Below are 15,316 nucleotides of genomic sequence, written 5' to 3'. Positions count from 1 at the left end.
CTTTGATAAAGAATATCTCTTTGGTTTTGAGACTTTAGTCTTTGCAACTTCAGGGATCTTATCTATGCACAATCAGCTTGTAACACTCCAAAGAGAAAGGAAAACTTGAAATCGCATCATATGACCCCTTTAATATATTTTAAATGTATATGTATATTAAAATGTTTAATTCATTCAAATGAAACACTTTTAAATGGACTGCAGCAATAGTATTTTGTTTCGTTCAGAATCGTGGGAGTCGTGATCTCTATTTGAGACAAAAAATCATGATTCTCAATTTATCCAGAATCGTGCAGCTCTAATACACAGTTTCCTGTTGCCACGAACTGAATAGGGGGTGAGAAATGAGGCTAACTTGAAACCCTTTTTATCTTTTTAGAGGAGTTGCCTAAAAAGGTTGATAGCATTACGCCTTACACCATGGCCCTTATCGCCAAATACATCGCTCGCCATCGCCTCAGAGAAACCCGCTTGCTAGACACTATCGCTGACTTCTTGGTCAAGAAGGGTGAATACCTGGACAGCAAGGTTAGAGAACTTGTCCAGTTTTGGTACTAAAGAGTTGTTTCAATAGGAAAAAACCTGAGTAAAATAAAAACTCGTTTTCATTTTCCATATTATACAGTGCTGATAAAACCACATGAGCAGTGTGTTGTATTGAACCTTTCCCCTTTCAACATTTTCTCTGTCTAGGTGATCCAGAAGCTCGTTTTCCCGTTCAGTCGTATGAGTTATCGGCCAGCTAATGAAGCTCAGTTTTTCTCCAAGCTGGAGATGGCTCTTGAACTAAAGGCTCTGAGTTCTCCACTGGCCACCGTAAACATCCTCATGTCTTTGTTTCAGCTGGGCCATTTTCCTGGGCTTGTTCTTCACCGTGTCTTCTCTCCATCGTTCATCAGTAATGTCACCAGTGAGTTGGAGTTCGTCATTACTGGATGCTTTTTTGTGGAGTGCTAAGAAGACTAGTGCTCATCTCTTGAAAAGATAAAATAGTCGGCCTTTAAATATCCTTATTTGCTCAGATGGTTCAAGGCTCCATGTTGGTTTTTTAATGTTTAATGAAACTTATTTATAATATCCTGGTCACACATAAGTAAACACTAAAACTGAATTAGACCAGTACACACTCTTGCAAACACATTACAGGTGACACATAGCAATAGGGACCTCTGCTGGTGGACTTATTTCTTTACATAACATTAATTGTGATTCTTCAATAGTATTTATTTATACTGTGTTTACTTTAGTATAAATAAAGACAGTATTTTACTGTCTTTTGATACAAAGACCCACATAAAAAAATTAAACTGAATTCCAAAAAGGATGAAGTAATGTCTAGATCATGTTTCGTATTATTAAATCATATAATTAAATGCATAAATACTTTTTTCAAATGATTAACTAAATTGCAATAAAAAAAATTCACCTTACAGAACAAATAATTGTGGTTTATTTTCATTAAAATAATTTTAGAAGTTTCTTGGACTATAAAAAGTTTGAGTTTGGGGTTTGTAAGTTTTAAATATATGTAGATTTTAAGATGTCTCTCATGCTTACTAAGGCTGGATTTGTTTAATTATGAATTCAGTAAAAAAACAGCGATATTGTGAAATATCAAACAATTTAATTTATTCCTGTGATGCAAAGCTGAATTTTGAGCAGCCATTACTCTACTCTTCAGTCTCACATGATCATTCAGAAATCATTCTAATACACTAATTTGGTGCTCAAGAAACATTTTTTTTATTATCAGTGTTGAAAACAGTTGTGCTGCTAAATATTTTTGTGGAAATCGTGATACTTTTTTTAACAATTCTTTGGTGAATAGAAAGCTCAAAATAACAGCATTACTTAGAATTTTTTTGTAACAATGTAAAAGAGTTTACTGTCACCTTTTCTCTGTCTCTTATTTGTAGACAGCCCATATGCCCTGATTGTACGTCGATATCTTTCACTACTGGATGCAGCCGTCGAGCTGGAATACAGGGACTACACTGGACCTCGCCTTCAGGATACCCACAAAGTGCTCATGTTCGACCACGCTTTAACTGCGGATGAGGTGAACCGCAAATACAGGTTAGTGACTTTAGAAGTCTGCCAGTATCCTGAAATCCAAAAGAGGTGTTGCATCAATTTGTCCAGGTAGCAGTGAGCTCAGAGTGTTTGTATTGCAGTTATAAAGGTCTGGTTGCAGAGGCACTCCGGCAGCTTGTTGGTGAGCACGGCTACAAACAAGATGAAGTTCTCGCACCAGGATATTACACAGGTCATTTTCTTGTTGTAATCCATGTATTTGTGTAGAAGTCAACTGATATAGATTTTTGGATGGCCAGAGAGCCAAGCCAGTATAGGTCTATATGAAATTGCTGTATGCAATTTAAAGATGGTTAAATAACATGCATAATTTCTGCAGTGAAGTTGATATTTATTTTACGTAAAGTTTTCTAAAATATTTAAAAAATAAATCATAAAGTCCCAAAGTAAACTAAAGTCTCAAAAATAAATCAAAATCCCACTTCTGACACCAAACAGAAAAATGTAATGGTGCTGATAATAATTTTTTTTTTTAAAGCCAAATATTGGCTGTGGCTGTAAGCATGAATTTAAGTATTAATAATTTTTGTTGTGTAGTATTATAATTGTTATTAATATTCATTTTGGTGCTATTAGGAATTCATGTGTAGTTTTCTCTTATGGTAGTAGTTATATAGCTTTATTTATGTTATATATGTACATATATGTTGACAAACTATTGATTTTAAAAATGTAATTACACTTAAGTGACTCCGTCTGCAATTATTTGCTCAGGAATAAAAAAATAGTAAAAGTAAGCTTACGAAGTACAGTAATATCATGAAATATTATTACAATTTAAAATAACTCATGTAATTTTGGATACAATTATTATTATTAATTTTAGCATTATTATGAAATTCATGTGGCATTTTTCTTATGGCAGATTTCCTGCTGTGGGTCGACAGCACGGGCCGCGTCCTCCCCATCAGATCAGGCACACCAGCAGCATCATTGGCAGCAGGTTCAACCGCGTGTGTAGTACTGAACCTCAAATCTTCAGAGGGGCCCGGCTCTGTCGCAGCCCTTACTACTGACTTCCAGAAGTTCTCTCCCTTTCCCCCGTCACTGGAGGAAGGGGCCGACAAACGAGCAGGAGAGCAGGAGTCTGCCTTCCTCTCTGCTCACATGCGTCCCCCAGCAGCAGCAGCAGCAGCAGGAGGAGGATCTCAGAGGGTCGGTCCTAATGGAACGGTCCCGCTGGACTACAACCCATATTACAGCACTTCAGATTATTACTCGACTCTAGCCAAGGAACACTCTCTGGAGAGCCAGGACAGCTCCACCCTCAGTAGCCCCTCAGACTGCCTGACCCAGACAGGACCCTCTGTTCCAGGCACGGTAGCTCCGCAAGACTCCCTGTTCCAGTTCTCCATTGGAAAAATCCTGGAGGATGACGGAGGTGCTGCAACAGGAGCAAACCCGGGGCCGGACTGTGAGATGGCTACATTTTACGAAGGTGTTTCGTACCCAGAGGGTGGTGAGAGTGATGTTGTGGCCGCTTCTCCACTACAGCTTCACAACCCAGACAACCCTGAAGCTGACCGGACCACAGGAGAGCAGGTGAAGAGGTCAGTCCTTCCTTAATCATTCAGTCAAATATATATCTATGCCATCTGGGCTTGAATGTCTTGCTCATTATCTTTAACGCATTCTTTCTGTCCTTCCTCACATGCAGGGTTATTATGTCTGTAAATGATAAATGGCATTACTGCCATAATTCTGACGTGCTGGTCGGATCCAGGGCAATGAGAGACCGTCACCTGCAGTTATTGGGCTACATCATACTACAGGTGAACACTGAACAAAATATTTGATTTATTCAATTTTTTATTTCTTCAGGCTTAAGATATCATATATGCTGTGTGTCTAATTTATTTTAAATAGTAGGGACCCACCAATATTTGGTATCTAACTTAATTTTAATAGCAGAATATAATGTTTTAGGTTACATTCAATAGTACATTCAAACCTAATCTGATTGCAGCTCTTTTCTTTAAAAAAATAAATAAAACACTATACTAAAATCAATAGTTTAAGTCAATGTATATGTACATATTAAAATACATATTAAAACTATAATTTTGAATTCTTAAAAATTAGCTTGCATGAGGAAAATATAGCAATAAGATTTTTTTCTGAAATTAATACTTTTATTCAGCAAGGAGACATTAAATTAACATCATGATCATGATTGTTTTTAATGATCGTGATTAATCAGATGAACTTTTTATTCATCAAAGAATGATGAAAAAAGGATCACCATTTCCAGAAAAATATTAATCAGTACAACCGTTTTAAACTGTGATGTAATAAGAAATTGAATGGTATATGAAGGAAATAATAAGTAAAGTTTCTTGAGCACCAAATCAGCATATTAGAATGATTTCTGAAGGATCATGTGACACTGAAGGCTGGAGTTATGATGCTGAAATTTCAGCTTTGTGATCACAGGAATACATTTCTGTTTAAAATGTATTTAAATAGAATGTATTTTAAATGTATTTAAATAGAACACAGCTATTTTAAATTTAAATAATATTGTACAACAGTACATTTTTACTGTATTTGTGATCAAATAAACTTACTAAATAGAGTTAAATCTTTACTATATTAAGGCAACATTAGATTATGGCAAAAATATCAAAAATAAGGAATTTACAAAAAATCACTATTTATATAATATTTATAAAACTTAATTTACTTGTATTTTACTTGCAGTTGCCCTATTTGGAGTTGGAGAAGCTGAACGGGATAGAGGAAGTGAAGCAGTACCTACACAAAAAGCTGCTGGAGGTTCCTTTATGACGGCATAAATGCAGTGTGTTTGTGTGCTTCAGAGAGCATGTGCCACATCCACAGTTTCAAGAGGTTTCGTTGTTTTCAGAAAGACGATGGTGTCTGTGTGTGTATGTGAGCGTCTGTATGTGCATTTGTACACAGGATGTGAACAGTCCTTGATTTCAGGACAAAACTTCGGCTGACACAAGGAATCTGGGTGGGTGGGTGTTATTGTTATTCTTTAATTACACAGAGATCTTCTTAGGGCAAAGTTCAAAATAATATATGTAGTCTATCTGTGCCTGGATAATAAAGCTTATTCAGCATCATCAAGCAAACATTACTCTCCTCAGCAAATGATTAATGGCCATTTCATTCTCAATGAACATCACAAAACATCAGCAGCACTTCTGAAATCTTTTAGATTTTGTCCAGAGTGAGAGTTTTTTTGGTATATTTGGGGGTGGGAAGAACAGGCGGTTTGTTATTATATGTTCGCCAGCATTTTATTTTAGTTTTTGATGGTGTTCCCACATCCCTTTTTGTGTCCTCACTGTTTTTTTTGGTGTGTTTAGGTGCAAGTTTGTCTTTTGGGGCAAGTATAGTACAGTATATTTTATGGATGTGGACACAAGTTTGCAGGGGTCTGGTGATGAGCCACAGCTAGCCTGTATTTCAGACGCTGCCACCACGACCACTGCTGCTCTTTGGTTTTGAACCTAAAAGAATTGAGGTTTTGGGGATAAATATGGACGTAACATTTGTGTGCTATTCACCTGTGGAGTCTTGCCTTAAAGATTTTCTTGCTATTGCCGCAGCAAATGCACCCACCTGTGATCATTTGCTCATTAATAACTCATCAATTCTAGATTAGGGTACAATAATTTTAAAGATTCCTCTTGATGGGAATTTTTTTCCTGTTATGGATATTACCGAAAAAAGACTTGAATATTAATAATAGCACAGTTTGTGTAAAAAAAAAAACTGCTTTGTTTGAGATAGAAATTCAGCAAAAGGTTTTTCGATCACTTTTGGCATTTCATAAAGTTTCATATTTTATAACACCATATGCTATTGGTTATTGAATGGTGTACATTTAAGTATTTATGTTATGCTTTATTTCCGTCTGGAGATTTCATTGACATTTACATTGATCTTTAAAGGCTGTTTACTCAAAATGAGTTGTTTGTGTACACCTGCATTTCAATTTTTATTCCCATGTACGTTCTAAAGTTTTTTACAGAGGAGTTTGTTCATTTATCATTTGCCTGATATAATACTGGTTAATTCACGGGGAATGTTTTTCCCTTGCTGGTGAAGCTTGACAGTATTTTCTAATTTATGGGGTAATAGAAGATATTCAAACTCTCCTCGTTAAAAAAAAATTCAGTATGTCAACAAAATGAAAGAGGACCTGGCTTTATCCAATGTTCATATTTCTGGAAATAAATGCAATTTAGTGCATTTTAATTTATAATTTTAATAATGCATCATTGACATACAAACATAACATTTCAGAAAGCATAAGAGTTCAGAAAAAGTAACATTTGTGTGCTATTCACCTGTGGAGTCTTGCCTTAAAGATTTTCTTGCTATTGCCGCAGCAAATGCACCCACCTGTGATCATTTGCTCATTAATAACTCATCAATTCTAGATTAGGGTACAATAATTTTAAAGATTCCTCTTGATGGGAATTTTTTTCCTGTTATGGATATTACCGAAAAAAGACTTGAATATTAATAATAGCACAGTTTGTGTAAAAAAAAAAACTGCTTTGTTTGAGATAGAAATTCAGCAAAAGGTTTTTCGATCACTTTTGGCATTTCATAAAGTTTCATATTTTATAACACCATATGCTATTGGTTATTGAATGGTGTACATTAGGGTTGGGCCGATAGACGATGCCATTGTCCATCGCCGATGGCTGACAGACATCACGATAAACTGACATTGTGACCCCCCCCCAATTTGATTTTTAACTTGTTTCTTATTCTACTCTTATTCTGTTTTTTTAATTACAATTTTTAAAAAGCTTATAAAATATAATTTTTTTAAGAATTTGACAAAAGATGACATACTTTTAATAAAGTTAGAGGAGTCAAATATTACCTCGTAATGGGAAGGCTATACTTTTTGATAACATTTTGGATTATTGATTAGAAGGTGCTCCTAAAATTTTGAACGTGCTCCTACATTTTTTAAGTTAGGAGCACAAGTGCTCCTAAAAAGAAAAGTAAGCGTCGAGCCCTGGTACTACGGAAACCCTAAAGGGAATAAATAGCATACGAGATGGGAGGATAAAAAAATATTTCAATACTTTTTCTCACAATTATATCGTTGGGTAAGTATAGGCGACTGTATATAAATTGCGGGCATCAGAGAGCCGCTATTGAAACCGCTTTCGATTGCGCGCTCTCATTTTACTTTCACTTTCACTTTCGAGATTTGCGATCACAAGGACTCTATACTATGGAGCGGCAGTACTTACCACACATTTGACAAGATTAGATGTTTGTCATTGGTGCTCAGGATCTGCAAATCATTTGCCATCGTCCTGTCAGACATTTCTCCTTACTCTGTGTATGTGGTACTTCCATGTACTGTAATGCAACAGGCTACCGCTAGCAAGCGGCTAACTTTTTAGTGGCTCCGTAGAAAGCGTTGCTTGGTTTAATAACCCCCCCCTCCGCCCTCATCGTCATCGTCCATCACGATGTTTCACTGTAGACATCGTCCAATGTCAATTTGGTAGACATCGCCCAACCCTAGTGTACAGATTAAAGCTTCCACTGTAGCTCATGCATATTTCACAATATATTTATATTGTCTGTTGCAGACAATTTGAGTGTAAGGGGCTAAATCTTAGTACATGTCAAATATTTGGGCTATATTTTAAAGCTGGTATAGAATGCTGAAAGGCCGTGACTGAGTCTTCAAATAAGGGCAGTGTTTGACCTGTATAGACCATAAGTGCAACTTTTTAAAAAAAGCTTTTTGTAAGAAAACAGGAAGCTTTTTTTTTCCCCCCCCCCCCCACCTAGCCAATACAAACTTTGTATTTGTATCTTATACTTAACAGTTTTCACAACAAAATGAACCCACAAGGCAACAGAAAAAGTCACTAGTCTTTTTTAAATGATCAGAGTTCCCACAATTATGAAAAACCTGCAAATATCTGGGATTTTTAATATAGCCAAAACATGGTTGAATTGTAATATTTCTTCTCCTCTGATAAAATTGTTTTATACTGTGTGTGTGGTACCCTTGGGGTTTTAATCAGGTTAATTCAAATTTAGTGTAAGAACATTTGTCTGTCTTAGTTTCTATTTTAATTTTTAATAACGTTAAATAACGATAAGTATGGTTTTCACTATAACTTGTAACAAGGGAGCCATAAAAAAATAAACTATCAAATTTAGTTAGAACTGTTGAAACCCTGAATGATGCATAATGCATAACCTGTATTTGATTGAAATAATTAACTGTCAGGAATGTCATCAGTAATTGTGAACATGTGCTGTAGGTGCCTAGTCTGAAGTTGCCTTAGTCCAGGACACAGCCGACCAGGATGGCTCTAATAGAGGGGGTGGGTGATGAGGTCACCCTGCTCTTTGGAGTGGTGTTCCTGGTGCTCGTCCTGGTTCTGGCCTGGGCCTCCACTCACACTGTTGAACCCCCTGAACACCTCCTCTCACCCAGCCCAGGGACCTCCCCCTCCACAGAGACTGACAGCCAGGAGCCGCTCCCCTCAGGTAACACGGACTCGTCACCCAGCGAGAACAGCGAGAACGATAAGAGTGAACCTGGAACAGAAGCGGGAGCGGCGGGACAGTCCCCGGATGCTAGTAGGGCTGGAGGAGGTGAGGGAGGCCTCCTGGAAGAAGCAGGGATTGGGAGGAATGAGTTGAGACATCGAGAATCAGCGGGTCCCTCGACTCAAACTCCAGCCAGCGCCCCAAGTGCCACACAGCCTTTGGCCGAAGATCCACCGAATGACACCCAAAGAAACATGGTGCTCAGGCTGAAGTTCTTGAATGATACAGAGAGGACTGCACAGGTGAATCTTCAAGACACCATTGGCTACATTAAACGGTAAGCAGCTGAAAATTTATCAAAACATTTTTTTTTTTTGGAATCGGATGTTCTTTTAATGTAAGATTAAGATGCTCAAGGCAGCATACAAATTGCAGCAGACAGATGGAAACATGGTAATTTTTATATGTATGTATTTATTTATTTATTTATTTTAAATTCGCAAAAAAAACTTGGGCAATTCTAAATGTAAGAATTTGACAATTAGTAGTTGCACCAAGGAATTAATTATTTCACTCATATTTATATGAAAATTTTCTTCGTTTCTAATTATTTAATATAAATGTTATCTAATATTTTGTCTAAATTTAATTACCTACAAGTAATTTTTTAATCATGTTGTTTAAACCATTTTGACCTAAATATGCTGATTGTAAAAATAATGTTTTCATCTGATGTGCTGTAATTATTTAAAATTCCTTAAGTAATTTTTTCATATAAATTCATGTTTTTTCTGGAAAAAAAAAGTTCTAGTTTGCACATTCTTTTTTTCTAGTTCATTGTTATTCTGTGTTCTTAAATTCAGAATGACAGTTCTGTGCCCTCTTTGCTTCCTCAATTTAAATTCAAAACTTCAACTGGATTTTAACAGGCATTCTTAATTAAATTCTAAATGGTGCTTGCGCTGCTACTGTTTGTCTTCTGTTTTCATGCTTATATCAAGATGGCAGTTGTACAGTGACCATTCATGCTCTTCAGAGGCCATTTTTTCCATTTATTCAATTTTTGCTTATGGATTATATCCTTGACTACCTGCTGAATTAATTGTCACTAGGCAACTTATAAATTTTTGTCAATCAATAAGAAAGCTTCTGCCAAGAAAATGTCTGCAGCAGCCCACACACAGTTACCGACCAGAGACCTTTTGTTCCAACACCACTACTTCATCCTATGCAGTGTGTAGCACTATGCTTTCAGTCAGAAGAGTGAACCAAAAAGAGACCTCCTTAAGCCTCTTAAGACACAATTATCCATTCTTACAAGCAGTACCATTCTATTGAAATCAGGCAGAAGGGTTCTTCAATGTCTAGTGGATATATGAGGCACTGAGTGTGTGGGAGTCCACATGATGTTTGCAGTAGGTGACTGCACACTTTCGCTAGGTGAGAGGTCAGATTGGAGAGTTTTTAGTTTTGGAAAGTTATTCACTGGGAAGACAGCTTGTGTTTGCAAAGAAAATCACTGCACAATCACTATTCACTACATTTGTAGTGGAGTTTTCTTCTGTTTTGAATGGAAATTAAACATTGCTGAGCAGCTTTACAGAATGCCTACATTCTCTGCTAATGATAGTATTTAAAACACTATTTCATTCAGTTTTTACAAATGCTTCAGATGTTCCAAACTCCCCAAAAATGTTCCATTAAAATAGTTTTAAATGCATTAGCACAGCATTATTTAGGGATGACAATTTAATATGTGCCTGAATTTCTGCACGATATGAACGTGAACGTTTTTTCAGAAATTTTTTTTTTTTCATTGTCTTTTGTCTTGAGCTACCCACCAAATCATATTGCAACAGTTTTGTCATTGTAATTATGATTTGAACTGTATTATGGTAAACATTTAACGTCTAATCTCATTCTACTTGGATATCAAAGTTAAAATCAGATTGAAAGAGCAGCTCTCATGATGAACAGGGTGTACAAAAATCTACAAGCAATTATTTTTGTCTACGAATTAAGTCCTAATTTAAGTCATGTCTCTCTTTAGAGGTGTTTACATGAGCCCTCTTTAAAGAAACCAAATATAAACTGATTTAACCAATATACAGTATATTATATTTGACAACCATTTGTAAGGTGAAGCAGTCTTGTATTATTCCTTAATCACCAGAAGTCAATTTTAACATGTATGAATATTCTAAATAAATTGTTATGCTTATTCCTGATTTCTCCTCTTTTTTCCACTCCTTTGTAGATTGTAAGTTAAATGAGACATTTTAAATACTACTTTTTTTTTTTTTTTTTTTTTTTTTTTGTCATTAAAACTCACGAAACTTTTGACATTTGACTGATTTTGTTATACTTTAATATTTCCAAGGAAGACCTTTTCTGTTTCTGTGTGTAGTTATATATTTATATTTATATATTCTTAAACAAGCTGAGCAGCATGTGTAGGTTTTCGTATTTGTTCGTATTAAACGTCTATGTGTTTGATTACATTTTCAGGACTTACTTTGCTGGACAGGAGCACCAGGTACGTCTGATTTACCAGGGTCAGCTCCTTCAGGATGATGCTCAGACGCTGGCCTCTCTCAACCTGGCCGACAACAGTGTTCTGCACTGCCACATCTCCCAGCACGCCACACGGGCCATGCCTGCCGGGGCACGGGCTGCTGACCAGGTGCATGTGGCGCTCAACATGGGCAGCCTCATGGTGCCTCTGTTCGTGCTTATGCTGTCTGTGCTCTGGTACTTCCAGATCCAGTACCGGCAGTTCTTCACTGCACCTGCCACCGCCTCACTCGTGGGCATCACCATCTTCTTTAGTTTTGTTGCGTTTGGGGTGTATCGCCGTTGATGGCTGTTTCTGTCCACTCATATTCAGCATTTACGTGTTTGCGCACATACAGATACACATTCTTTGCACTTGCTCACTCACCAGTGCCAGTGGCAATGTCTTCTGGGAATTCTGGACTTTTCAGGTTTGCTGAAGACTGTGATTTCAGAGAAACATCTCTGAGGTCGTCTTGTTTTTTTTTGGTTCATCACTTTTGCCATTTTTCATCTGCACCAAGTTTATGCTTGTCACTGACTGTGATTTCAGAGAAACATCTCTGAGGTCGTCTTGTTTTTTTTTGTTTTTTTCCTTGTTTTTTTTTGGTTCATCACTTTTGCCATTTTTCATCTGCACCAAGTTTATGCTTGTCACGGATTGAAATATGCTATATATTTGATTTTTAAAAAAAGAAAAATAGAGATGATTGTGCCTGTCCTCTTTTTCTCATGTGCATGCTGCCAGTGTGAAACTGGGGCTTGCTTGTAAGAGGGTATGTGAATTAAAGGTGTTTGAGTTTCAAGCGGGGCTCGTCTGGCTGTCTGCCAGACTCAAACTGTAGTAAAGCAGTTCAGCTAGAGCTGCTCTTATGTGTTGGGACAATTAAAATAATTTGTGTACAATAAGGCTTTTGAAATGGAGATATAATCTATTAAATCATTCTTTTTATTTACTGGTGAGTGTTGTCATTTTTAAAATGTCTTACTGCTGCTCATATGATCATTTTAAGACTCATTTGTCTATATATATATATATTTTATTTTTTATTTTTTTTTATTATTTTTTTTACTACACAATTTATTGTATACTGGAGCCTAAAGTCAAATTAAAAATGTCTGAATGTCATTCAATTATAAATAAAATATCACACCATGTGGCATCTGCAAACAAATGGTGCTCAGAACTAACTTAATTTTTCTGAGTCATCTTTCCAATTACTATCAACAGACTGGTGTCAGAATGTTATTTAATGAATGTTTTAAGTTAGTTTCCTTAAAGTTCACACTGGTGTCATAGAAAAGTAAGTAAAGGTGTAGTTCATTGCATTAACATGGACATGTGACCAGTTTGGAAAGAAAATAGTATCAAAATAAGCTTTTGTCTTAATTTCAGACAAAGGCCCAGTTTCACAGACGGGGCTTCGCTTAAGCCAGGACTAGGCCTTAGTTAAATTAAGACGTTTAAGCAGCTTTTATAAAAATGCCTTAGAAGAAAACATTACAGGTGTGCATCTTGAGACAGAACAATGTCACTGATATTTTAAGATATGTCAGAGCAAGATATTTTCTGTTGAGACAGCTCAAACATGCGTTTTAGTTTAGGATTAGCTTCTTAAGTCTTGTCTGTGAAACGGGGGTATATCTTTTGTTTTATCTTGAAACCTTAAGTCTTTTTTTGTGAAATGAATGCCACTGGTATGACGTTTTGTTACATAATGGTTTTAGATATCAAAATAGCTTTTAGGTCCACTAAATATGAGTATATGTATGTGGGGAATGTAACTGTTAAATGTACATGGAAGTTTAGCGGAGTAAGAATCGTTTCACATTGGAAATTCACTAAAATCCTTGTAGTTAGGAAAATGTATCCTTTATTGCAGTGTACATTTTAATTATCGCGGCGAGTAGCGAAGATGTCCCTTATTGTTAATATGACGGAGTGTGTCAGACCCTTCCATTTTCTGTAGTTTGACGACGTCCCCTTAATCCTTCACTGAATCGCTTGTGTCTGGCGATCCCCGCGCCTGCGCCGCTGCGGCTGCCGCACTCGCTACCGCCAGACTCGGAGCCCGACTGAAATCACAGACACGGGCCTTCCTCGCCAGCATCCCTCCATCCAGCTCTCATTCCCAGGGGAGGGGGGAGTAGCCGAGGACCTGTCTGGAACCACGAAGAAGTTGCCGGACATCCACCGCCTGTGTTTCAGGGGTTTCTCCTCTTCAGCTGAACTGAGGGCATCAAACTTGCAGCAATGGAAAGAAAGGTAGGAATGCAACGCCATCGCATCGCCTCATTATCCGCTTCAGTCTATACGGCAAATGCGTTTTCAGCATTTGTTATTTCAAAGCGTTTCTGCTTGGCACGAGAGTCCTATTCAGACGTGTATACTATTGTAATTTTGCTGTTTTCATGCATTGATGCTAATTGACAGTATTATTAGACTATAAACAATCCTGCGCGCTTGATTGGCACCTGTCAATTGAACTATTACTCATGTCATTCAATTGTTATGTGTAAGGAATGCTTCATCTTTTTTTTTTTTTTTGCCTCCATATGACTACACCGTTTTGTATAGCTGGCACGAGAGTCCTATTCAGACGTGTATACTATTGTAATTTTGCTGTTTTCATGCATTGATGCTAATTGACAGTATTATTAGACTATAAACAATCCTGCGCGCTTGATTGGCACCTGTCAATTGAACTATTACTCATGTCATTCAACTGTTATGTGTAAGGAATGCTTCATCTTTTTTTTTTTGCCTCCATATGACTACACCGTTTTGTATAGCTCAGAAATAGCATGTCTGGTTATAACCAACAATAGTCTGTCTCAAAACTTCTTCCAGCTGCTTTTTTACTGATGTATCTTGTAACTTACATGATGAACATCCTCCTTGAGCCCAACATCTGCTCTGCATTGTGTCTATGTGCTTCCAGACAGTGTTGTTTGCAATACTGAAGTTTGTAATTCCAGCGGAGGCCTATCCGTTCAGCAATACCGCATCACATTTACTCCTTTACCACAAATACTAGGCTAGTCAGTGTGCTTTTCTCATAAAGAGATCTTATAATGTGTGTTGGACTAGAAAACATGCATCTAAAAGTTCATTAATAAAAGAAGATTGGTCTTTGAAGCCCCTTTTCTGCATGTGCACATGGATAATCAAGCTCATTTTCTTCCCAAAACCTGTGTTTGCCCCCCTCCAGCACCCCCTTCACTCTGATTGAATGGGACATTGCCACCCTCAAGTATTAGCCTTTATGGGGGTCCTTAAAGGGGGTCTTCTACTATTGGAAGAGATTTTTCCTCATCTTTATTATTATTATTGTGCTTAGTTGGTTCAATCAGCAACAGTTTTGTAAATCTGTACAATGCTTATGTCAATTTACAAATGATAATTATTAAACATTAACAATGTACATATTTTGATATTTCTTTTTATTTCCTTTTTTAAAAGGATTTTTATTTTGATTAAAATAAAAAAAAATGTAATAGTGGAGATTTTTAATATTGCATTTTAGCAAGTAATTTACCAACTTTTTCCCCAACAGCTTGTCCTGAAACCTACAAATTTTGAACCAATCTTTCAGGAAAAAAATAGATATGTAAGTTGCCAAACATTGTAGTCATGCAATAATATCTCATCCTTTTAATGTTTGCATCAACTGAAAGATTTAACAGCTTGTTTACGTCCACATGCCTCTGAAAGTCCAAAAATGTGCTTTCGTTAAAGTGATAGTTTATCCAGTAATAAAAATTCTCATTGTTTACTCACCCTCAGTGGCTCGGTATTTATTTATTTTTGTCAATGCAATGAAAATGAATGGGTCCAATGTTGTTTGGATCTCAAATTCTTTAAAATATCTTCTTTTGTGTTGCTCTGAAGAAAGTAAGTCAGATTTGGAATGACACAAGGGTGGGCAAAAGATGACAGATTTTTCATTTTTGGGTGAACTGTCCATTTAATTGCTTGCTTACTGACAAACTCTGAGGCATAATCTGAATGGACCCATTAGGGTGATTCACAGACAATTCTTCAGAATCCTGCCTGTGGAAACATTCCTTTATAGTTTCCCCAGTGTTAGTCATTCAGACTTTACCCTGATATAATTCTCAGACTTAATAAGCAGCTGTGAGAGCAAAAGGA

General features: G+C 36.7%; 2 protein-coding genes across 3 annotated transcripts in view; both read left to right on the top strand.

Moving 5' to 3' along the window:
• Positions 1–5,087, top strand: part of LOC107599878 (uncharacterized) — a 22,190-nt gene extending 17,103 nt beyond the window's left edge. The window contains exons 4-10 of the mRNA XM_016291584.1: positions 380–528; positions 694–910; positions 1,917–2,076; positions 2,175–2,266; positions 2,960–3,644; positions 3,752–3,866; positions 4,795–5,087. Coding sequence (XP_016147070.1) covers positions 380–528; positions 694–910; positions 1,917–2,076; positions 2,175–2,266; positions 2,960–3,644; positions 3,752–3,866; positions 4,795–4,881 — 1,505 coding nt within the window. The 3' untranslated portion in view covers positions 4,882–5,087. The remainder of the gene's footprint in view (positions 1–379; positions 529–693; positions 911–1,916; positions 2,077–2,174; positions 2,267–2,959; positions 3,645–3,751; positions 3,867–4,794) is intronic.
• Positions 5,088–8,378: 3,291 nt separating this feature from the next.
• Positions 8,379–12,119, top strand: LOC107599877 (transmembrane and ubiquitin-like domain-containing protein 1). Of its 2 annotated transcripts, XR_001610712.1 has the most exons (3): positions 8,379–8,947; positions 11,119–11,633; positions 11,732–12,119. XR_001610712.1 is itself a non-coding variant. In XM_016291583.1 (2 exons), exons 1-2 carry the CDS (start codon positions 8,424–8,426, stop codon positions 11,468–11,470), a joined length of 876 nt encoding a protein of 291 aa, XP_016147069.1. In that variant the 5' UTR covers positions 8,379–8,423; the 3' UTR covers positions 11,471–11,701. The 2 variants fall into 2 exon arrangements, 1 of the variants encoding a protein (XP_016147069.1); XM_016291583.1 differs by lacking the exon at positions 11,732–12,119 and having other exon boundaries at positions 11,119–11,701.
• The last annotated feature ends 3,197 nt before the right edge of the window (positions 12,120–15,316 follow it).

This window comes from Sinocyclocheilus grahami, unplaced genomic scaffold (genome assembly GCF_001515645.1).
Source record: "Sinocyclocheilus grahami isolate Dianchi unplaced genomic scaffold, SAMN03320097.WGS_v1.1 scaffold274.1, whole genome shotgun sequence".
In the NCBI taxonomy this organism is placed as follows: domain Eukaryota; kingdom Metazoa; phylum Chordata; class Actinopteri; order Cypriniformes; family Cyprinidae; genus Sinocyclocheilus; species Sinocyclocheilus grahami.
This window is presented reverse-complemented; position numbering and strand designations above follow the sequence as displayed.